Source organism: Choloepus didactylus, chromosome 3 (genome assembly GCF_015220235.1).
Source record: "Choloepus didactylus isolate mChoDid1 chromosome 3, mChoDid1.pri, whole genome shotgun sequence".
Taxonomy (NCBI): Eukaryota; Metazoa; Chordata; class Mammalia; order Pilosa; family Megalonychidae; genus Choloepus; species Choloepus didactylus.
This window is the reverse complement of record NC_051309.1, coordinates 152,246,983-152,270,886: the sequence shown is the minus strand read 5'-3', so window position 1 is coordinate 152,270,886 and position 23,904 is coordinate 152,246,983. Positions and strand designations below refer to the sequence as shown.

The 23,904-nt window shown below is 37.1% G+C and overlaps 1 protein-coding gene across 1 annotated transcript; it reads left to right on the top strand.

Annotated features, from left to right (window-relative positions):
- The first annotated feature begins 13,517 nt into the window (after positions 1-13,517).
- LOC119528851 (mitochondria localized glutamic acid rich protein) lies at positions 13,518-23,681 on the top strand. Its single transcript, XM_037829078.1, has 4 exons — positions 13,518-13,641; positions 17,372-17,475; positions 21,419-21,512; positions 22,897-23,681. The coding sequence occupies exons 1-4, from the start codon at positions 13,560-13,562 to the stop codon at positions 23,340-23,342; spliced, it is 726 nt and encodes a 241-aa protein (XP_037685006.1). The 5' UTR covers positions 13,518-13,559; the 3' UTR covers positions 23,343-23,681.
- The last annotated feature ends 223 nt before the right edge of the window (positions 23,682-23,904 follow it).

Genomic DNA, 23,904 nt, shown 5'->3' with positions numbered 1-23,904 from the left:
TCTGGCAGTTCCTTAGAAAACTAGATATACAGCTACCATTCGATCCAGCGATTGCACTTCTCGGTATATACCCGGAAAATCGGAAAGCAGTGACACGAACAGATATCTGCACGCCAATGTTCATAGCAGCATTATTCACAATTGCCAAGAGATGGAAACAACCCAAATGTCCTTCAACAGATGAGTGGATAAATAAAACGTGGTATATACACACGATGGAATACTACGCGTCAGTAAGAAGGAACGATCTCGTGAAACATATGACAACATGGATGAACCTTGAAGACATAATGCTGAGTGAAATAAGCCAGGCACAAAAAGAGAAATATTATATGCTACCACTAATGTGAACTTTGAAAAATGTAAAACAAATGGTTTATAATGTAGAATGTAGGGGAACTAGCAGTAGAGAGTAATTAAGGAAGGTGGAACAATAATCCAAGAAGAACAGATAAGCTTTTTAACGTTCTGGGGATGCCCAGAAATGACTATGGTCTGTTAATTTCTGATGGATATAGTAGGAACAAGTTCACAGAAAGGTTGCTATATTATGTAACTTTCTTGGGGTAAAGTAGGAACATGTTGGAAGTTAAACAGTTATCTTAGGTTAGCTGTCTTTTTCTTACTCCCTTGTTACGGTCTCTTGGAAATGTTCTTTTATTGTATGTTTGTTTTCTTTTTAACTTTTTTTTTCATACAGTTGATTTAAAAAAGAAGGGAAAGTTAAAAAAAAAAAAAAGAAAGAAAGAAAAACAAGGAAAAAAAAATGATGTAGTGCCCCCTTGAGGAGCCTGTGGAGAATGCAGGGGTATTCGCCTACCCCACCTCAATGGTTGCTAACATGACCACAGACATAGGGGACTGGTGGTTTGATGGGTTGAGCCCTCTACCATAAGTTTTACCCTTGGGAAGACGGTTGCTGCAAAGGAGAGGCTAGGCCTCCCTATATTTGTGCCTAAGAGTCTCCTCCTGAATGCCTCTTTGTTGCTCAGATGTGGCCCTCTCTCTCTGGCTAAGCCAACTTGAAAGGTGAAATCACTGCCCTCCCCCCTACGTGGGATCAGACACCCAGGGGAGTGAATCTCCCTGGCAACGTGGAATATGACTCCTGGGGAGGAATGTAGACCCGGCATCGTGGGACGGAGAACATCTTCTTGACCAAAAGGGGGATGTGAAAGGAAATGAAATAAGCTTCAGTGGCAGAGAGATTCCAAAACGAGCCGAAAGGCCACTCTGGTGGGCACTCTTCCGCACACTTTAGACAACCCTTTTTAGGTTCTAAAGAATTGGGGTAGCTGGTGGTGGATACCTGAAACTATCAAACTACAACCCAGAACCCATGAATCTCGAAGACAGTTGTATAAAAATGTAGCTTATGAGGGGTGACAAGGGGATTGGGAAAGCCATGAGGACCACACTCCACTTTGTCTAGTTTATGGATGGATGAGTAGAAAAATAGGGGAAGGAAACAAACAGACAAAGGTACCCAGTGTTCTTTTTTACTTCAATTGCTCTTTTTCACTCTAATTATTATTCTTGTTATTTTTGTGTGTGTGCTAATGAAGGTGTCAGGGATTGATTTAGGTGATAAATGTACAACTATGTAATGGTACTGTAAACAATCGAAAGTACGATTTGTTTTGTATGACTGCGTGGTATGTGAATATATCTCAATAAAATGATTAAAAAAAAAAAGAAGAAATAGCAAGAGAAATTGCTAAATATATAGAGACGAATGAAAATGAGAACACAACATACCAAAACCTATGGGATGCAGCAAAAGCAGTGCTAAGGGGGAAATTTATAGCACTAAACGCATATATTAAAAAGGAAGAAAGAGCCAAAATCAAAGAACTAATGGATCAACTGAAGAAGCTAGAAAATGAACAGCAAACCAATCCTAAACCAAGTACAAGAAAAGAAATAACAAGGATTAAAGCAGAAATAAATGACATAGAGAACAAAAAAACATTAGAGAGGATAAATATCACCAAAAGTTGGTTCTTTGAGAAGATCAACAAGATTGACAAGCCCCTAGCTAGACTGACAAAATCAAAAAGAGAGAAGACCCATATAAACAAAATAATGAATGAAAAAGGTGACATAACTGCAGATCCTGAAGAAATTAAAAAAATTATAAGAGGATACTATGAACAACTGTATGGCAACAAACTGGATAATGTAGAGGAAATGGACAATTTCCTGGAAACATATGAACAACCTAGACTGACCAGAGAAGAAATAGAAGACCTCAACCAACCCATCACAAGCAAAGAGATCCAATCAGTCATCAAAAATCTTCCCACAAATAAATGCCCAGGGCCAGATGGCTTCACAGGGGAATTCTACCAAACTTTCCAGAAAGAACTGACACCAATCTTACTCAAACTCTTTCAAAACATTGAAGAAAATGGAACACTACCTAACTCATTTTATGAAGCTAACATCAATCTAATACCAAAACCAGGCAAAGATGCTACAAAAAAGGAAAACTACCGGCCAATCTCCCTAATGAATATAGATGCAAAAATCCTCAACAAAATACTTGCAAATCGAATCCAAAGACACATTAAAAAAATCATACACCAATACCAAGTGGGGTTCATTCCAGGCATGCAAGGATGGTTCAACATAAGAAAATCAATCAATGTATTACAACACATTAACAAGTCAAAAGGGAAAAAATCAATTGATCATCTCAATAGATGCTGAAAAAGCATTTGACAAAATTCAACATCCGTTTTTGATAAAAACACTTCAAACGGTAGGAATTGAAGGAAACTTCCTCAACATGATAAAGAGCATATATGAAAAACCCACAGCCAGCATAGTACTCAATGGTGAGAGACTGAAAGCCTTCCCTCTAAGATCAGGAACAAGACAAGGATGCCCGCTGTCACCACTGTTATTCAACATTGTGCTGGAAGTGCTAGCCAGGGCAATCCGGCAAGACAAAGAAATAAAAGGCATCCAAATTGGAATAGAAGAAGTAAAACTGTCATTGTTTGCAGATGATATGATCTTATATCTAGAAAACCCTGAGAAATCAACGATACAGCTACTAGAGCTAATAAACAAATTTAGCAAAGTAGCGGGATACAAGATTAATGCACATAAGTCAGTAATGTTTCTATATGCTAGAAATGAACAAACTGAAGAGACACTCAAGAAAAAGATGCCATTTTCAATAGCAACTAAAAAAATCAAGTACCTAGGAATAAACTTAACCAAAGATGTAAAAGACCTATACAAAGAAAACTACATAACTCTACTAAAAGAAATAGAAGGGGACCTTAAAAGATGGAAAAATATTCCATGTTCATGGATAGGAAGACTAAATGTCATTAAGATGTCAATTCTACCCAAACTCATCTACAGATTCAATGCAATCCCAATCAAAATTCCAACAACCTACTTTGCAGACTTGGAAAAGCTAGTTATCAAATTTATTTGGAAAGGGAAGATGCCTCGAATTGCTAAAGACACTCTAAAAAGAAAAACCAAGTGGGAGGACTTACACTCCCTGACTTTGAAGCTTATTATAAAGCCACAGTTGCCAAAACAGCATGGTACTGGCACAAAGATAGACATATAGATCAATGGAATCGAATTGAGAATTCAGAGATAGACCCTCAGATCTATGGCCCACTGATCTTTGATAAGGCCCCCAAAGTCACTGAACGGAATCATAATGGTCTTTTCAACAAATGGGGCTGGGAGAGTTGGATATCCATATCCAAAAGAATGAAAGAGGACCCCTACCTCACCCCCTACACAAAAATTAACTCAAAATGGACCAAAGATCTCAATATAAAAGAAAGTACCATAAAACTCCTAGAAGATAATGTAGGAAAACATCTTCAAGACCTTGTATTAGGCGGCCACTTCCTAGACTTTACACCCAAAGCACAAGCAACAAAAGAGAAAATAGATAAATGGGAACTCCTCAAGCTTAGAAGTTTCTGCACCTCAAAGGAATTTCTCAAAAAGTTAAAGAGGCAGCCAACTCAATGGGAAAAAGTTTTTGGAAGCCATGTATCTGACAAAAGACTGATATCTTGCATATATAAAGAAATCCTACAACTCAATGACAATAGTACAGACAGCCCAATTATAAAATGGGCAAAAGATATGAAAAGACAGTTCTCTGAAGAGGAAATACAAATGGCCAAGAAACACATGCAAAAATGTTCAGCTTCACTAGCTGTTAGAGAGATGCAAATTAAGACCACAATGAGATACCATCTAACGCCGATTAGAATGGCTGCCATTAAACAAACAGGAAACTACAAATGCTGGAGGGGATGTGGAGAAATTGGAACTCTTATTCATTGTTGGTGGGACTGTATAATGGTTCAGCCACTCTGGAAGTCAGTCTGGCAGTTCCTTAGAAAACTAGAAATAAAGTTACCATTCGATCCAGCGATTGCACTTCTCGGTATATTCCCGGAAGTTCGGAAAGCAGTGACACGAACAGATATCTGCACGCCAATGTTCATAGCAGCATTATTCACAATGGCCAAGAGATGGAAACAACCCAAATGTCCTTCAACAGATGAGTGGATAAATAAAATGTGGTATATACACACGATGGAATACTACGCAGGAGTAAGAAGGAACGATCTCGTGAAACATATGACAACATGGATGAACCTTGAAGACATAATGCTGAGGGAAATAAGCCAGGCACAAAAAGAGAAATATTATATGCTACCACTAATGTGAACTTTGAAAAATGTAAAACAAATGGTGTATAATGTAGAATGTAGGGGAACTAGCAGTAGAGAGCAATTAAGGAAGGGGGAACAATAATCCAAGAAGAACAGATAAGCTATTTAACGTTCTGGGGATGCCCAGGAATGACTATGGTCTGTTAATTTCTGATGGATATAGTAGGAACAAGTTCACAGAAATGTTGCTGTATTAGGTAACTTTCTTGGGGTAAAGTAGGAACGTGTTGGAAGTTAAGCAGTTATCTTAGGTTAGTTGTCTTTTTCTTACTCCCTTGTTATGGTCTCTTTGAAATGTTCTTTTATTGTATGTTTGTTTTCTTTTTAACTTTTTTTTCATACAGTTGATTTAAAAAAGAAGGGAAAGTTAAAAAAAAAAAAAAGAAAAACAAGGAAAAAAAAAGATGTACTGCCCCCTTGAGGAGCCTGTGGAGAATGCAGGGGTATTCGCCTACCCCACCTCAATGGTTGCTAACATGACCACAGACATAGGGGACTGGTGGTTTGATGGGTTGAGCCCTCTACCATAGGTTTTACCCTTGGGAAGACGGTTGCTGTAAAGGAGAGGCTAGGCCTCCCTATGGTTGTGCTTAAGAGCCTCCTCCCGAATGCCTCTTTGTTGCTCAGATGTGGCCCTGTCTCTCTAGCTAAGCCAACTTGAAAGGTGAAATCATTGCCCTCCCCCCTACGTGGGATCAGACACCCAGGGGAGTGAATCTCCCTGGCAACGTGGAATATGACTCCCGGGGAGGAATGTAGACCTGGCATCATGGGACGGAGAACATCTTCTTGACCAAAAGGGGGATGTGAAAGGAAATGAAATAAGCTTCAGTGGCAGAGAGATTCCAAAACGAGCCGAGAGGCCACTCTGGTGGGCACTCTTCCGCACACTTTAGACAACCCTTTTTAGGTTCTAAAGAATTGGGGTAGCTGGTGGTGGATACCTGAAACTATCAAACTACAACCCAGAACCCATGAATCTCGAAGACAGTTGTATAAAAATGTAGCTTATGAGGGGTGACAAGGGGATTGGGAAAGCCATAAGGACCACACTCCACTTTGTCTAGTTTATGGATGGATGAGTAGAAAAATAGGGGAAGGAAACAAACAGACAAAGGTACCCAGTGTTCTTTTTTACTTCAATTGCTGTTTTTCACTCTAATTATTATTCTTGTTATTTTTGTGTGCGTGCTAAGGGAGGTGTCAGGGATTGATTTAGGTGATGAATGTACAACTATGTAATGGTACTGTGAACAAACAAAAGTGCGATTTGTTTTGTATGACTGCGTGGTATGTGAATATATCTCAATAAAATGATTAAAAAAAAAATACACACACACAGAAAAAAAAACATGGATGCATAAAATTTGAGATTCAGTTTAAATACTATAGTAGAATTTACCAATATGAATTACCTTCTAATTTTATTCTTAAGATAATGTTATCATTTACTTTGAAACTCTATTAGGGAAACTTAAAAGCCAGTTTATAAGCCATGTTAAAAAATCCTATTACCTGATTTTTCAACAATAACATTATTGTTGAGTCTTTTTATCTAAACTTACTCCCCGCAATATACTCCAGAGGGTTTTTGGCTGTTTACAAAAGTCAATGAATTGGAAAAAAAAAAAAAAAAAAAAAAAAAGACAATGACAAAGGCAATATATGATCCTCGACAGGATCTAACGAAGGAAGAGAGAAGGCTCAAAATGACATTATTGGGACATAGGAAAACATTGGAATGTCGACAGTAAGCTTTATTTCAATGTTTTATCTATGTTAAATTTCTTGAACTTGATTCCTGCATGTAAGGTGGATACATAAGTAAATACCCTTGTTAGGAAATGCACATGGCAGTATTAAAAGTTCAAGGAGCATGATGTATACAGTTTACACTCCAGTGTTCAGAAAATGGATTGAAAGATAGACAAATTGATAGATAGAAAGATGGATTAATCGATTGATGGAGAGATCAATAGAATGATACAGCAAATGTGGCAAAATGCTAAAACTGGGTATCTAGGGGCATGAGGGTATGTTCTCTGCATGGAGTTTGTGTTATTTTTGTAACTGTCCTGTAAGTTTTGAAAATATTTCAAAGTAAAAGGAATTTTTTTTAACGTGATTTTCCCAATACCACTGTGGTAGGCAGAGTGATCGTCCCCCAAAGATGTCCACATCCTACTCCCCAGAACCTAATAATATGTTAAGTTACGTGGCAAAAGAAAATTGAGGTTGCAGATGTTATTAAGGTTTATAATCAGATGACATTGAGATGCGAAGATTATCCTGGATTAGCTGGTTGGACCCAGTGTAATCACAAGGGTCCTTGTAAGTGGAAGAGGGAGGCACAGGAATGTGCAGAGTGATGTTATATGAGAAAGACTCAACCAGCCATTGCTGGCTTTGAAGATGGAAGGGAGTCAAGAACCAAGGAATGAACACAGCTTCTAGAAGCTGGAAAAGAAAAGGAAACAAATCGCCCCAGAGAGCCTCCAGAAAGGAATGCAACCCTGTCTGCATGTTGATTTTAGCCCACACTTCTCACCTGCAGAATTGTAAGATAAATGTGTGTTGTTTTAAGCCATGAAGTTTGAGGTAATTTGTTACAGCAGCAATAGGGAACTAATACTGTCACATAGATAATAATAGTGACCAAGAAGTCAGGTATCAACTCCCAATTCAGGAAACACTTGAAAATTCTACTAAAAGAAACACTTGAAAATTCACATTTTTAAGAGGAATACAAAGTTTTATGACTTGAAATTCCAGAAACTGATAGCCTTAATTAACAAACAAAATATACTTTTAATAAACATTTTCTACTAACTATAAATACTATATATCAGACTTTGGGTTAGGCCTTGGGAATATAGCTACTGTTGTGTCAATTTGCATCTTGTTTGTACCATATATAACTCCAGGGGGAGCCTTTCATGAATATCGGAGCCGTCCAAAAGAACTTTTGCAATGGTAGATACGTTTCGTCTGGGCTCTTTGAGTAATCAGTAGCCCCTTGTGGTTGTTGAATATTTGAAATGTGGTTAGTGTGACTGGATTTTTAGTATTAGTTCATTTTAATTTAAGTTTAATTTCCTACTGTATTAGACAGCACAGATGTAGGCTATTAAATGAGTAGCACCCTGTAAAGTTGTGCAACATATTGGCTTTGGTAAAAATCCTTCCTAATTATATAATAGAATCCTGACTCAAACTAGATTAACTAAAAAAGAGAAGTTATTATCAGGAAACAGTCACATACTCCAGGAACAGGAATGCACCTGGGCCCAGGAATAACTGGGATCTGGAACTCTGCTGTCTACATATCTGCTTCATTTCCTTTCACTGCACACAGACTCTCTCTATTCCCCAATCCACGTTGTAAAGTGAAGGCCATAACCAGTAGTTGCTGGGTTTACATCTCAGTTCAAGAGAGTAGCCGGACTGAGCAAGAATCATTCTGATTCTGAATTCCCAAGAATTTACAATTAACTGTGTAAGATGGTTTGTTCAGTGATAACGTAAAAGGAGGGTTTCCTCAAAAAGGAGGATGCAGATATTGACTGTGTTTTAAAACTTCAACTTGTGTGTGAGACCAAGAGAAGAGATGTTTATTTGGTACAGGATCTTTATTTTCTGTAGCACTCTAAATAACTTGTACAGTCAGTTTATTCAAACACCATAATTACATGGAACTTTAAATAGGAAGTGAGAGCTGGTAGGTTTGTACAGGTTAGTGTGAAATTCCAATACATCCCAAAGTAATTTGGGCAGAGAATGAGGATATATTTTCAGGGGAACTGGGGAAGAATGTGGAAATGTTGAACTTCCTGACCTGGGTTGTTACTGGTGTTCTCGCAAACATTGAGGACTGACAGTGGTAGGATGAGCCCTTCATCTTGGGGCATGCCCTTGTGAAGCTTGTTGCTGCAAAGGAGAAGCTGAGCCTACTTACAATTGTGCCTAAGAGTCTCCCCCAGAGAACTTCTTTGTTGCTCAGATGTGGCCTCTCTCTCTCCAAGCCCATGGGGCAGGTGAACTCACTGCCCTGCCCCCTACATGGGACTTGTCTCCCAGGGTTATAAATCCCCCTGGCAACATGGGATACAGCCCCCAGGGATAAGCCTGGACACAGCATCGCGGGTTTGAGAAAATTTTGACCGAAAGGGGGAAGTAAAATGAAACAAAACAAAGTTTCAGTGGCTGAGCGATTTCAAATGGAGTCGAGAGGTCATTCTGGAGGGCATTCTTATGTTCGCTATATAGGTATCCCTTTTTAGTTTTTAGTGTATTGGAATATCTAGAAGGAAATACTTGAAATTGTCAAACTGCAACCCAGAGGCTTGATTCTTAAGAGACGACTGCATAACTATGTAATTTGCAAGGTGTGACTGTGTGATTTTGAAAACCTCATGGCTCACACTCCCGTTGTCCAGTGTACGGACAGATGAGTAGAAAAATGGGGACAGAAACTAAATGAAAAATAGGGGGAGATGGAATGTTTTGGGTGTTCTTTTTTACTTTTTTATTTTTATTTTTTATTTTTTGGATTAAGAAAAATGTTCAAAAGTTGTTCTGGTGATGAATGGTACTGTGAATGGTTGACTGTAGACTGGATGATTGTAAGGTGTGTGAATATATCAATAAAATTGTATTTAAAAAAGAGGATGCAGACAATTGTGTGTAAAGTATAGTCAAGATTTATTAGATCAAAAGCAGGTAGGCCTATTTTTAGATTTAGTGTCTATGAGGTAGTCATTTAAATTACCTTTTTAAGTTGCCATGGAAAAAAACAGATTGTATGAACAAAGTTTATACGAAGTGTTAGGGAATCTCATGTTTATTTTGCTACAGAAAAGAAAGTGAATAAATAGGGAAAGTATTGCATGAGCTGCAAGAATAGTATTAGGATTTTACCATCTTGATTACTCTTCCCCCTTCATTGTACCTAAATATAGGCCATCAAAAGAGTACTTATCAAGACTTTCCTAATTTCTTGCCAACTTGTCTTCATAAATACCCTTCAAAATTGTTCCACTTTATACACGTTTTCTATTGAAAAATGCAGATTATAGCCTTAAAAATGTATTTTAAGAAAAACAAAGCAGTTGGTTTTGCTTTCTAGGAAATCAGACAGTCTCTGAGAATTGTGTTTAATTATATAGTACTTAAGACTTGAATAATAATACTATATATAGTATTCTTCCACTATAATTACTTTTGCCAGTAGAGGATAGTTACAGTACATTTTCATGACTAATATCATTTTTGTCTACTATTACATTTAGGTGGCCATCATCAGAAGTAGGCCAAGTTATCTCTAACCATAGATTGCTGTTTTCCCAACCAGACCAAGAAAAATGTCAAGGATGCACTCAAGGGCAGCATTATAAACAATGTGGCTAATTGCTAGGAAACTATTGCTCAATACAGACTCTTGTGCAGCAAAGACCTAATGTTAAAGTGCACTCAGGTTCAGAAACAGCTTGCCACAGCAAATTTGACAACCCATGAACATGTCCTCTCTTAGGAAATGCTTCATGGAGATGTGAAAAGAATTTGCCATAAATATGGAAAGCCATATATCCTTCAAGAGTAATAGAATAGGTAGAAAATCCCCTCTGATCTGAGAGGGATGTGCTTTTAACCAAGATCAAAAAGGATCTGAAGAAGTAGCATTATTTATTTTGCAGTTCTATTTTATGTTTAGATCTTTAAAGTTTTCAAATGCTAGTATTATTTCATAAAAACAAAAAAACCCTCTCTCTCCTGAATGTGAGGAACTTGAAAGCTTCCTTGTCCCTACTATACATTTTTGTCTACAACAGCCACGTGGTTCTCCCCACTTGGTGAATATTTTACATATGGCTCTAATCTTAAAATAATTCATGCTTGATAAACTTCCTTTTCAGGTCTATTGCTTTTGGCAACCAACTGTATTTCTTTATCTTAGCACTCAACATTTTCTACTTTGGCCAAATATGATACCTGCACTTTGAAAAGAAGAAACAGTAAAGTTGGAACTTCATTATACAGGATTCTCTAAGATGTGCCTATCCTGTAGGAGGAGGATAAAAAGTGGAAAGAAAAATAATGAAAGTGAGTTTGGAAAGTAGAAAGATTGCTTAAAGTGGAACTAGAGGAAGAAAACTTGGAGATCCTATCAGTGTAATCATAATGTCTTTGCCCATTTCACTTGTTCAGCAAGTGCCAAAGAGGAATGGGAGAAATTGTTTCCACACCTTGTATCTCAGCTGGGACAGCCACATCCAAGCCAGATGGCTTGATTAGCTCCCTGCTGGCCCTTGCCTTCTGATAGTGGAATACAATGAATCCTTTATGTGCCTCACAGAAAGGAAACAAAGCATAGGAAAGGAGACTTGAGCTTCACCTTAGGCTGGAAGTCAGAATCTAATACTGCCTCCTTCAACTAGCTGACCACTTTTCAAACTCAGTGTGCTAAATTTAGAGTTCACACCAGCTCTATAAATAAAAGAATTATTCACTTTTTATAGGCTCAGAGCAACAAGACCAGTGTCTTACTCCCAAACTCATGATCTTAATTTTAGTACTACACTACCTTGATTTTTTTTCCATACGTACATAATACAGGGATAATCGTACACACACACACAGCTACTTAAGTGTTACGATTATTTAGAGAATGAAGTAAATAGATGTGACAACACTTTGAGAAAAGTTTTTAAAGCCCTGTGTACATGTGTGATATTTTTGCAATGTTAACCCACCTTGCCTTTAGTCAAAGCCCTTAGATTCCATTTATAATTGATAGCTAGTCAGAGACTTCTTTGGGAACGTTAACCTCATTGAGGTAGGCTTGGCTGAGAAAAGATTTTGGTTCCATGTCTCTGTAACCTGAAACGATAACCTCTCTGTGTAATAGCAGAAATCATGTCTTGTTCATGGGAGAATGTCCTGGAACAGTGCCTACAGGTAATAGATACTCTGTAAACATTTGTGAAATAAATGATAACGAGTCCCCAACATCTAGCCGTGTTCTAGCATATTGTAGACTTTCAACAAATACTTATAGACAGTTTGACTGACTGAAATTGGGTGACTGAATGAAACCTGGGGGTGATTCAGAATACCTCAGACTTGATCAACCCCAAGTCTACAACTAAATCCTGAGTGGGAGCCTAGAACAGTGCCCTGAGGGCCATCATCATTTACAAATGTTTAACCAACATGGTCAAGGGCTGAAAGAATCCTTTTTAAGGGAACCTTGGGATTTAATGCTTACAACATATTAAATAACAACATAAGGCATGCATGAATTCATTTAAAAGCATTTGCTGGCTTTGACTTTTCTCTCCTTGGCAACCAAGTTAAGACCCAGCTCTAAGTCCACCAAGGAAATATGAGTCACAATGGCAGACAGGTTTGATTTTGATTTGTCAATCTATCCTAAATGCTAGCAATTTATTAAACATTCTACAACACCAGTTAAATGGTTAACAGCTAAATTGCCAGAGGATGTGTACTTACTGCTGATCTAATGTAGCAAATGTACTAACCTGGATGTTGCTATTTTCAGGAGGACTTCAACTTGGTAAAGGATCTGGGTCTAACATTAGCTAATTGCTCTTAAGTAGTTAATTACTAGGGATAGCTACTCTTTCTGAGTATCAAAAAACAGTTCTGGCCATTGGGTTGTACTCTTCATGTGAGAGAAGTTTCTATGTTAAATATTATTAGAATTTATTAGAATTTGATTCAGTACTAGAACCTCTGAACGATATTTACTCACATAGCTAATAAGCAAACATTGTGCCTGTTACATGCAAGACCCTCTGGTACAGCGTAAAGAACTTTGATTCTGGAACTAGAATAACTATATTCATCTCTCTCTTAATTATTCATGAACATCAGTAAGTCTCTGGACACACCTCCCCACCACCTTCTTTTGTCATCTGCTAAACAATTAACACCTCCCTTATAAGGTTGGAGTGAGGGTTAAAGGAGGTAAGATATGTGAAAGTGCTTTGAAAACTGTGAAATGCCAAACACACATAAGGAATTTATTACAGTGGGAAATGATGCCTCATAAAGATCAATCATTTAGAAAATGTTACAAGCTTAAATTATTTGTTTTCATATTCAAACCTTAATAAATCCTGGTAGCCACTATGAAGCAATAAATTAAACCTAGGGAAAGAAACAAAATTTAGCATTTTTGGTTGATGTGGAAATACTAATTTCATGTCCCATAAAGGAATATACAGATTCGTTGGAGTTTATATTCAAAGTCATTGTGACAATGAACTGCCTAGATTCAGACATCTGGGAATTTTCCTGAGACTCTGAACATTATCCACTGCACTAAGGGAAGGCGGAGGCCACCCTCCTCAGACCGCACCCCTAGAAAACTTCTCGCTATTCGTTTCTCCTCTAAGAAAGCGCACGGAGTGCGTGGGATAAAGCAGGTTCAGTTTGCACCGGGCAAGAAAATGCACGTCCACGACTTAATCCCGACGCAAATCCCGAAACACTTCCAGCTTGCTCTGAAGAGTTTCACTCAGTGGAAAAGAACGCGTCGGGCAGGTGATGGCGGCCTCTCAGTTCCGGGTCCCTTTTCTGATAATGCCTGCATCAGCATTCTGGACCCCTGAACAGCAAGAAAGCCTGGAGAGAAGGTTTGGAAAGGATGGTGCCGATGACAGCCTCCTACTTACCTTCCCGGGCCCGCCCGGGCGGGGCTAGGCGGGGGTCCGCTCCCTGCGTGGGGCGGGGCGCGCCTAGGCTGGCAGCGCCGCGGCAGCCAACGTCCAGGAACCAGAAGCTGCCAGGCTGCGGACCGCGGGCGCGATGTATCTCCGCAGGGCTGTCTCCAAGACCCTGATGCTGCCTTTGAGGGCGCCCCCCAGCCCTGCACCGCTCCGGAAAGACGGTAAGTGCTCGGCGCGAGCCAGGGCGCTTCTCCCGCCGCCCAGGCTTGAGGAGGACGGGCGCCTCGGAAGTGGATTCTGCGGGTGCACCTGTAACTCGCCGGCCCGGGATCGGTTAAATCCAACCGGGGGCAACGGAAGCAGCCTGTGATTGGGAATGAGGGTGCGGGTAGTGAAGATGAGGAGAGGAGAACCCCCCTGGAGGGTCGCGGGGAAGACCCTCCGAAACTCTTTAGAAGTAGAGAACCTTTCCAACACGGCTTCTGAATCCAGTCTAAATTTCCTGTCTTCGCATCCTGATCTCGGGCAAATTGAGTAACCTGTTTCCTCATCGCTAAAATGGGGATAATAATAGTTGCTACCTCCTGGATTAGTTGTGAGTTTTAATGTTAGTATGTAGTTAAAAGCGCTTAGAAAAGTGCCTGGCTAACACGTATGTAATCACTTTTATTAATGAAAGGACCAATTCGCTTTCCAAACTTCCTGAGGAATCAGAGAAGTGGGTGGGGAAGATGCGCACTGCTCTGCGAGCCAGGCAGGGCGCTGGGAGCGAGTGCCTGGCCCAGTGGACGTGGGGTAAATGTTTCTTAAGTAAACGCGAGACCTGGTGGAGGGCTCGGCTGCCTGAACCCGGTGAGCGCCTGGACCCGGGGCTCCCCTTGGTGAGGAAACAGCCCTTGGTCACTTTCCTTTGGGGTTGCAGTTAGATGTGGAGCTACCCAGCTGTTTGGTTCTGTTCTCCATGAATCCTTTAGATTTGGGGATGCGTTACTTGGAGCGTATTCAGATATTTCCTGAATAAGTTGCAGTGCGAGCTGGTACTTATTAAATAAAAATTAATGTATACTAAAGCGCCTGGTATTATGCCTGGAACATAGTAGGTGCTTAATAACTGTGAGTGAGAGAAATAATTCTGCGCTCTGTCCTGGTCCTCATTTGTCACCCCTCTACTTTCTGTCTCCCTCTGCTGATAGGGGCGGGAATCAGGTCCTGGAGAGGCCCTTAAACAATCTTGTGCAAAGGTCTTAGTCTCCCTTCACTTCGCCGTTTTTTTTCCTGAGGTCTCCGAAGTAGCGTGGATTCGCTCGGGAGAGAAGATTCCTGCGGACATTTCCATGTGCTAGTTTTTTTACCCTTTGATTAGGCCTTGGATGGTGATGGTAGTGGGAGTGAAGGGAAGTCGACCCAACGAGCTTCAGTTTTCTCTTAAAATTCTGGAGGAAAGAAGTTGCACCAGAACTAACAGAAATAAGGCGTCTTCGTTTTCCTACATCATTATACCGAGTAAGAGAGAGCAGTCTTTTCACCGATGAAATAAGAACACGAGGGAGAAGTCATTTATTTAAAGCTTCTGAAGATAACGGGGCTGATTGATGGGGATGGGATGGGGAGAAAGAGGAGCCTACTAACCACAGCCTTCTGATTTGTTACCCACCACGCACAAACATAACACACCTTTTTTTTGTAACTGCACGTGTTTCAAATAATTTCCTCCCCAACTTGGGGCAAAATAAAAGTAGTTAAAAATTCTGAATATGTAATAAGCAATACTGGTTGACTTTCTCTAATTTTCATCTAATTGCTATTTTTGTAATACTGATTATGTGTTTTAAAACTTATTATTGACTGGACACTTAATTTTCTTCACTCATCGACATTAATTAGCCTTTTATTTGTACTTTCTTCTTTGATGAAAAAGAAAATTGTTTCAGTTTTATTTGAGAATAAATTTTTAACTGCCTCATCAAATTTTGTTCTCCCATTTTTGCTTTAAAAAAATGTAAATTAATGATTAAATAATTTAGGTCTATATTAGATGATTGCAAAAATACAAGGGCAAAATAGAAAAGAGAAACCATCTGTAATCCTACCAGTCAGAGAAGACCACTATTTTAGTATATATTGTTGCAGACAATTTTAGTATATATTGTTACAGATCTTTTCCCCCATATGTATTTTTTAATGCACATATCCTCTTATGCACATTGCTTCCACAAATCTGGGATAGTCCTGTGCACATTATTTTGCTATGACTTTTCACTTGTAGTGTAAATATTTTCTCATGTAAGTAAATATAATTCTGCAACAGTTATGTCTGTTTGTTTCACATTATAGGATGTGCTAAAATTTGTCTAATAATTTAATTAATCATTAATGTTTCTTTTCCATTTCATTGCTATTTTATATAACTTTGACATAAATTATCTTTAAATTTAAGTATTGACTTAAATTTCTGATAATTTCCTTTATTTCTCCTATTTTAAAAAACTTTTTGTTATTTCTGTCTGGTTGAGAAATACAAAAACTATATATTCTCTATTTGATAAGAGATGTATTTTTTAAGCCAACAAAAGCCCACCACAAATCAAAGGTTTTATCACTTACCATAGATAGCATCCTTGGACACTTCTATAGGGAAAAAATGTTTTTCCCAACAGACAGTCATTTAAATCCAAACTAAGAATATAAACGTAAAATGGTTCCAATTTTGCAGTGCAAATGTCTTAAGACTTGCCCTCTGCAAGTCATAATTTCTCACTAGTCCACAACAAATTACTTTGCACTTTCCAGGTCATTCAACTCTCATGCTTTTTTTTTGCACGCGTTGTGCCTTTCTGCCTCCAGCGCCATTTCCATTTTTTATTTCTCTGACAAACTCCTACTTTCCTTCAAAACTCAAGTAAGTGTTTCTTCAATTGTGACAGCTACACCTACCCAACTAGCTGAGGTTTTTCACTGCGTATTCATGCTATCATTGCACCTTCTACTTAATTCTGCTACAGCATTTGTCATACTGTAATGTGTTTGTCTTCAGTTGTTTGTCTATGCCTATCTCCTTCTAGATGTGAGCTACTTGAGGCTAGAAACCTTGTCTGTCTTGTTCACAGTTGCAGCCTCAATGCTTCTGACGGTGCCAGACACATAGTAGGTAGTCAGCTGTCTTTGTTGGATGAAAAAATACATCTCTACTTCTCTGTCTTTAAAATAAAGAATTTCAGCTCTGTCAACTTTAAGCTACTTCAGCTTCAAGCATCTTTTGTAAAAATTGTAATTCTGGGGCATTGTGGTATGCACAAATACTATCACTACAAAATAAATGTATTTAAATATAACATTAGAGTACTTTTTTCTATTTCTATTAGTTTGTACAGAGTTATACTTCTATTTCAGATGTGACCTTGTTGCAGTATTTGCCTTGAAAAAAATTTATATCTGCCCATCTTTGCTTTATGTTAGAAAAATTGAGATTTCTTCCTATCTTTATATTTGTATTATAGATTTATAGAAATGTGTTGGATTTCAACATAAATGATTTATTTAATACATAAATACAAATTTTATTAATTTTAAGTACTGTTATATTTAATTCATTTTTTTTTTAAATAATCATTTCCACTGAATCCTATAGTGGTGTACCCATAGGAAATGTGTTTTACACATTATTATTTAATGCTTTTGTCATTCTCCTTACTCAAACCTGCACTCCTTCCAAGGAAAGCATAATGCTGCACATCAAGATAATAGGTTTCATACGTATCACCAAATCAGACTGAGATAATGTCAAGTGGAATTATCACGCTATCTTGTAAAACTGTACACTCCCTTAAGACAGAATGATTTGATGTTCTTAGATTCTAGGGTCACAGAGGGGAAAAAAATTTTAAGATGCAATTATTTAAAATAGTTTTACTTCAGTGGTGGAGCTAACTATGTTTAAACTTGTTTTTCTAGTATCTCTTCGCCGGATGTCATCTAACAAATTCCCTGGATCACCTGGATCAAATATGATATATTATCTGGTTGTAGGTGTCACTGTCAGTGCTGGTGGATATTATGTAAGTGTTTATATAACCATAGTGTTGAGGAATTCAGATATTTTACAACCTGTAGCGAAATTCAAAGCAATATCAAGGCCAGGACATGGGATTAATGAAATATACAATATAGCAATAAGTTTAAATGTCATTAAGCATACAAATTTGAAAAATACCTTACAACCATTTGAAGCATAAGAATATATAAAGTATATGAAGATTTAAAAAAAAAACATAAATCGACATTTCCTAATACCTTTAAGTATGAATGACTTTCATCAAAAACAATGTCATTATAAATGCTAATATTAATAGCTGACATTTATTGAGTGCTTATCACATGCCAGGTTTCTGGCTCATATAATAGTTACAACAATTCTAAAAGATTGGTACTATATTAACATTTAACAAATGATGTTGAGAGATAAACTAGCTTTCTATTATTTGAAAATGTAGTATGTTCATAATTTTTTTAATTCGAGAAGTGTAGACATATGTAAAATGAAAAGTATGTTTTCCTCCCTCATTCCCCACTCCACTCCCCTGAGGTAACTACTATTAAACTTGTAAGATAAACCTTCTTCATACTATTAAAATCTTCTCTCTAGTCTGCTTCTTTGCTAATGTGAGCAAATTTTTAAAATTTTATTTCATTTTATCTTTTGAGTTTCAGTAAAATAATTTTATTTCTAACACATATGGTACACATATACATCCAGTATATGCTTATTTTGCACATCTATTCACAAATGACTTCCAAATTACACCTGCTTTGATATGTAAGCATGTATTAAAAAGTTATCTTTGTTAAGATGTGAACATGCTTTTAGACAGATAACATTCTGAATATATGGGATTGGTCACAGTAGGGTTTGCTTTGTAAACTTGTAAGATAAAGTAGACCTAGGAGCTGAAATAACAGAACATTTGTGAGTTAAGTAAGATAAGCTTACTGAATCATGAGCCATTTTGTCATAAATATTCTAAACTGAAGGCTAACCTTCATTATGAATAAAGGTAGAATGATTATAAATTCTTCAGAAACCATAAGAGTATGCAGTCACTACATTTGGTTTCACCCTACAGAAATATGCATAAAGGGATGTTTAGTCATAACTAGGAGATTTTTAGTAAAATATGGGACTATGTAGTATGACCAAACCAAAATTCATATTCTGATCTTCAGAATTTTGAGAGCCAGAAGAAGTCAGGAAATTTCAAATATGTCACTTATATTGTTGCCCTCCACTAACCTACCAGCTTTCATGCTACCCAGGTTCCTTTGCTACTACCCATCTTTCAGTGTTGAATCTACTACCCAGGGCTGCTCTAGTTGGATACAAGCTGCTGGAAAAACACAGATTGGGAATAGACTATATGATAATCGGGAAAGCTGGACCACTGAATTTCATCTGGACATCACTATACTCCTAATTATGTTTATCAGTGCCAAACATGAACCAGTCCAGTCTGTTAAAGGAGTTTAAACTGGAAGGCTTGAGTAGCTATCACTTAGAGCCCTTTCTGGCCTCATTCTCTCAGCACAACCGGGATGGAAGTTGGAAAAGGTGATGATCTCTAAATCTCCTTCTGTCTCTAAGATTATGTAGTTTTAATCTCAAATATTGGAAGCATTAATCTCAAGAATCTTAGGCTACTTTCAGGAGGAAATACAGAATGTGAGGCTCTCAAAAACCTGTATTCTAATTGTCCCTCTCTCTTCTATGTCCTGTACTAAAACAAATTCTTTATTACATTTTGATGAACTGAGGGACACTCACTAGCCAAGAGTAGTTTTTCATTTCCAGGTAAAGCTTCTGCTATTAGGGCCCCTTAGAATCTGAGAGAGGCCTGATCTTGATTTTTTGAGGGTATGGTTGTATTACAAAAAGAAGTGTCGGAATTGGCTCATAAAAATTATGGCATATTTTAAATGTTTGAGTTTAATAAATAAAAATATCTTTTGGGAATAACTTTAGTGTCTTTTGAGAACCTCTCTTCTAATAGGCCCTGCATCTAATTTGTGCGTGACTATGCTAGATTTAGAAAAGCTGGATTCTCTGGGCCACACATGAGTGTGAATTATTCTAATATTGTCAGCTCCTCAATTCTACCCTAAGTTACTCTTTTTTTCCCCTTATGTTTTAACCCCTTGAACAATAAGACTAATGCTCTTTGAAATGGTGCTGCTCAGATGGTCATTTCGGGGATGTAAATTTCTGTACTGGTTTAGCTTTATTGGACTGAAAACTGAGAACACCAACTCAGCATATTGGTCTTGTAGCTTTCAGGAGCTTCCACCCTACTTAGGAAAATACTGCCTGCTTTTATACAAAAAGGTTGATTGTCATGCCGGCTAATCCTGTTTGCTCTGCAGGTTTCAAAGCCAGCTGATTCCAGTCTGAGTTCACAAAACCCTGGGAAGTTTGTTAAAGGACCACTTTTGCAAACTCTCTCCCCTAAGGTTGCAGATTTTCCATTGTCACAACCTAATTTAAAAATACTATAAAATGAGGGAATAAAAAGCCTTTAATTTGTATACTATGATTTTTAATCAGGAGCTTTGATTATGAAAATTTTTTAAATACTATATATGTATATATTTTAAATCTATGAATACTACTAAGCGATAAACCACCACTAACATTTTTAACAAAGCTGAAATAATACACACAATATGATTGGAATAGTGAGATTTTCATTTTTTAAAATATCATGCAAGATGAACACAGGCCAAAGACGACCACTTGAATGTGAAATGAAAGGAAGCCTGCATGTCGTGTCTATGATTAATATAGCTTTATTTCCCATACTGTTTCTCAAGTAACCTACGGTCAGGTAATATTACTGCTCTTTATGACCGATCCTAGTTTGTGTGAGAAATCTGCATTGAGATCTAAGAATATGTCATTTTGGAAGACTATTTTTAACTTTGTACTTTGAGATGGTTGCAGTTCACATACAGTAATAAGAAATAGTGCAGAGAGAGCTCATATACACTTCATCTTGTTTACCCCAATGGCAATATCTTGTGTAATTATGATACACAACCAGGAAATTGACATTGATACAACCTATTCACCTTATTCTAATTTCACAGATTTACATACACTCGTGTGTATGTGTGTATTTAGTTCTATGCAATTGAATCATTTGATTTGCATATTCACCACACAGTCAAGTACAGGACATTTCATCACCACAAGGATCCATCATGTTGCCCTTTTATAATTGCATCTACTTCTCTCCCACCCTCTGCTGCACTCTTCCTAACCCTTGGCAACCACTAATCTGTTCTCTATTTCTATAATTTTCTCATTTCAGTAATGCTACATAGATGAAATAATAAGGTATATAACCTTTTGAAATTGGATTTTTTCATTCAACATAATTCCTTGGAAATTCATCCAGGTTGTTGTATATATCAACAGTTTATTCCTTTTTATTGCTAAGTAGCATTCATCTTATATATGTACCACAATTTGTTTAACCATTCACCTGTTGTGGGACATCTGGGCAGATTCCAGTTTCTGGCTATTACAAATAAAGCTACTATGTGTGAACATAAATTTTCATTTTTCTGGGATAAATGCTGGAGGATATTTTTTAATGCGTGTCAGGATATTTTGGCTCTAGCATTATTTATTTTATTTTTCTTTGTCTTCATCTGTTGTGTAGCATGCATGTTTCAGTTATCTTTAACCCTTGTAGGAGCATTTGTTTCTTTCATTTTTCCCTGTAGTTGCATTTGTTTCTTTCCTTTACTAAGTATTCTGTAATGTCAAAGATTTCCAAAGAGGAAGTAAAAGAGTAGATGGTGTTATTGGTTTCTCTTCTTTGCTACACTGTGGTTATGGTTTGGATTTCCAATGATAATTGCATGGAGAGTTATATATGCCTTTGAGCTTGGCATATATGAACCTTAGAGCTCAAGAAATAAACCTAAACACATGTTTACTTTCAGACTTACAGGACAGTCACATCAGAGCAAGCCAAACACACGGAACATATAACAAATTTGGAAGGAAAAAACAAAACAGAGTTACATCCACGTCAAGGTAAAGTGAATTTATTTATTTTTTCTTGAGGCACTAATAGTCTAGCAATGAAAACTATTTGCTTTTGCCTTCTGTTCTAACTTAATCCAGAATGGCTTTGAGGAGGAGTTCATGTAGAAAGGAAAAGTCCAGCCAAAACCTTAAAAATATTGTTATGCATTTTGGATGAGTGGGTTTTATAAATGAAAACACTTTACATTTATAGTACTGTTCAGCGGCTTTGACTTCTTTGTGTGGTAATATTTTTCCCTACTCAGGCTCCCATTCGTGCAGGCAGGATATTAGTGTCTGTCTCTCCCAGCAACTTGTTATAATAAATAGAGAATTCCTTTTATTTCCCTCATTATTTTTTAAATTATAAAACTAGTTTTTATTTCAGTTTGGCTAAGACCACCCTTGTGTCTTTGCACCAAGTACACTTGACATTAGTAGAATCGGTTGTGTCTGTTAAGTTCCTCAGTTAATCTGGTTGATTATGTAAAATGGCAACCACAGGAATAGGAATGTAACATTTTTACTCCAATGTATATTCCTTGCCTTAAACTGTTTGCTTTAAGCCACATTTTTTTCCATTTCAACTATAATGCCATCACTATTAATAACCATGATCACTATTCCCGGACAGAGATATTAATTGTTCATGGAACAGTTTTAACCTTTTGGTCATGACAAGAGAATATCATCAATAAATATTATTCAGTGTAATAATGAGAAGGCTGATTATAATATAATAAAATACAGCATTTGCATAGCACTTTATTAGTTTTAAGCCTCTTTTCACACACATTATTTTGATTAATCTTCACAATATCCCTGTGATGTAGATATTATCAATATCCCTATTTTACGGTTGACGAAACAGGTTGAGAGGACAAACAATTTCTCAGAGTCACACAATTAGTAAGTTGGCTACTCTTCCATGCTATCGCGTATGACAGCTTGGCTGTTTTCATGTTCTTTGTATTTGACTAAGTAATATATGTCAGTGTTTTTTTTTTAAATCATTAGCAGGTTTCTAACTTTTTCAGGTTTTTCTGGGTTTTTAAACCTAACCATTTCAACAGGTTTGAAAAGTTTTACAGAAAAGTAAATCTCTCATTTCCCTTCGCCCAGAGCCAACCAATGATACCAGTTTTTTTAATTCTCCTGGAGAAAGTCTTTGAAAATACAATTACCTAAGTATATAACTCATCCCTCTTTATTTTAATATAACTGGTACCATACTGTACTATACTTTTTATTATTTTCTCATAATCTACCTTTAAGACCATTGTACATCAATACATATAGCTCTATCTCTCTTTTTAAAAATGACTGCACAGTATTCCATTATATTCCTATGCTCTTTAAATTAATACTTTCCTTAATGGACTATATCTTAAAGGTGAAGAAGAGAACCCTGTGGAAACTGAGAAAGCAAGTTCAGAAGCTCCAGAAGTTTCTGCAGTGGAAGCTGAGGTGGTAGGTGCTGAAGAAATTGCAGGTGCTACAGATGCCATTATAAAAGAGGATTCAGCCTGTCCGGAAGGTGTGGAAGCCGCTCTGGTGGAGACAACAGAATTCGGTGCTGAAACTGGGCCAGAGGTTACAGATGCAGTGCTGGGTGAAACTGCAAAACTCGATGCTGACACCACCCCAGAGGTTACAAATACAGCTCCAGATGAGGCTGTTGCCATTAATAATGATAAAGGTACAACAGAGAATGAAGTCTCTGATGAATATGTTGAACTAGGAGAAAAAAATTCTCCAACTGAATCAGAATCCTCTGCAGGGGATGATTTACAGGAAGAAGTCAGTGTTGGTTCCCAGGCAGCCTCAGCTCAAGGCTAATGTCATGCTGGTAGACATTTCAGCTAAAAAAAAAAAAAAAAAATGCCATAACGTGTCTAATATGTGCTTTTGTATTTTTAGTAATCTTAGTTTCAAAAAAAGCATCATTCTTTTCTAGAAAACTTTAATGTGCCTTGAAGATTTGAGATATCAACAGATAGATTTTGGGATTGAGAGATTTGAGAGTTTTCTATTATCTGAGGTCAGAATAAGAAATTGCAATAAAAAGCTTAAATAGTTTCATGTTTGGATTTAAATTTTATATGGTAGGAGTTAAGCTACTATATAACCAATATTCATTTTCCTTTTTTCACGTATTGTATGTAAATCTGGATTATTGGGTTTTGATTTGAACTCATGAAATAAAATGAGAAAATCTTTAGTGCTTCTACTTTTATTCATTCATTTATATTAGTATTTTTATCAATATTAATATATATTAACTAATTATAAATAATATATTAACATATACACATATGAAATTAAGCTTTTGCAATATTATTTTTAAAAATAATTGGTTTTTAGTTGTGGTAGAATATACATAACATAAAAATCATTGTAA

What these genes read in the sequence shown, in the direction of transcription:
- LOC119528851 (XM_037829078.1), top strand. Translation starts at nt 13,560, where the DNA reads ATGTATCTCCGCAGGGCTGTCTCCAAGACCCTGATGCTGCCTTTGAGG. An exon ending in TGCACCGCTCCGGAAAGACG is followed by an intron (nt 13,642 to 17,371) that starts GTAAGTGCTCGG and finishes TTGTTTTTCTAG; the next exon opens with TATCTCTTCGCCGGATGTCA. An exon ending in TCAGTGCTGGTGGATATTAT is followed by an intron (nt 17,476 to 21,418) that starts GTAAGTGTTTAT and finishes GTTTACTTTCAG; the next exon opens with ACTTACAGGACAGTCACATC.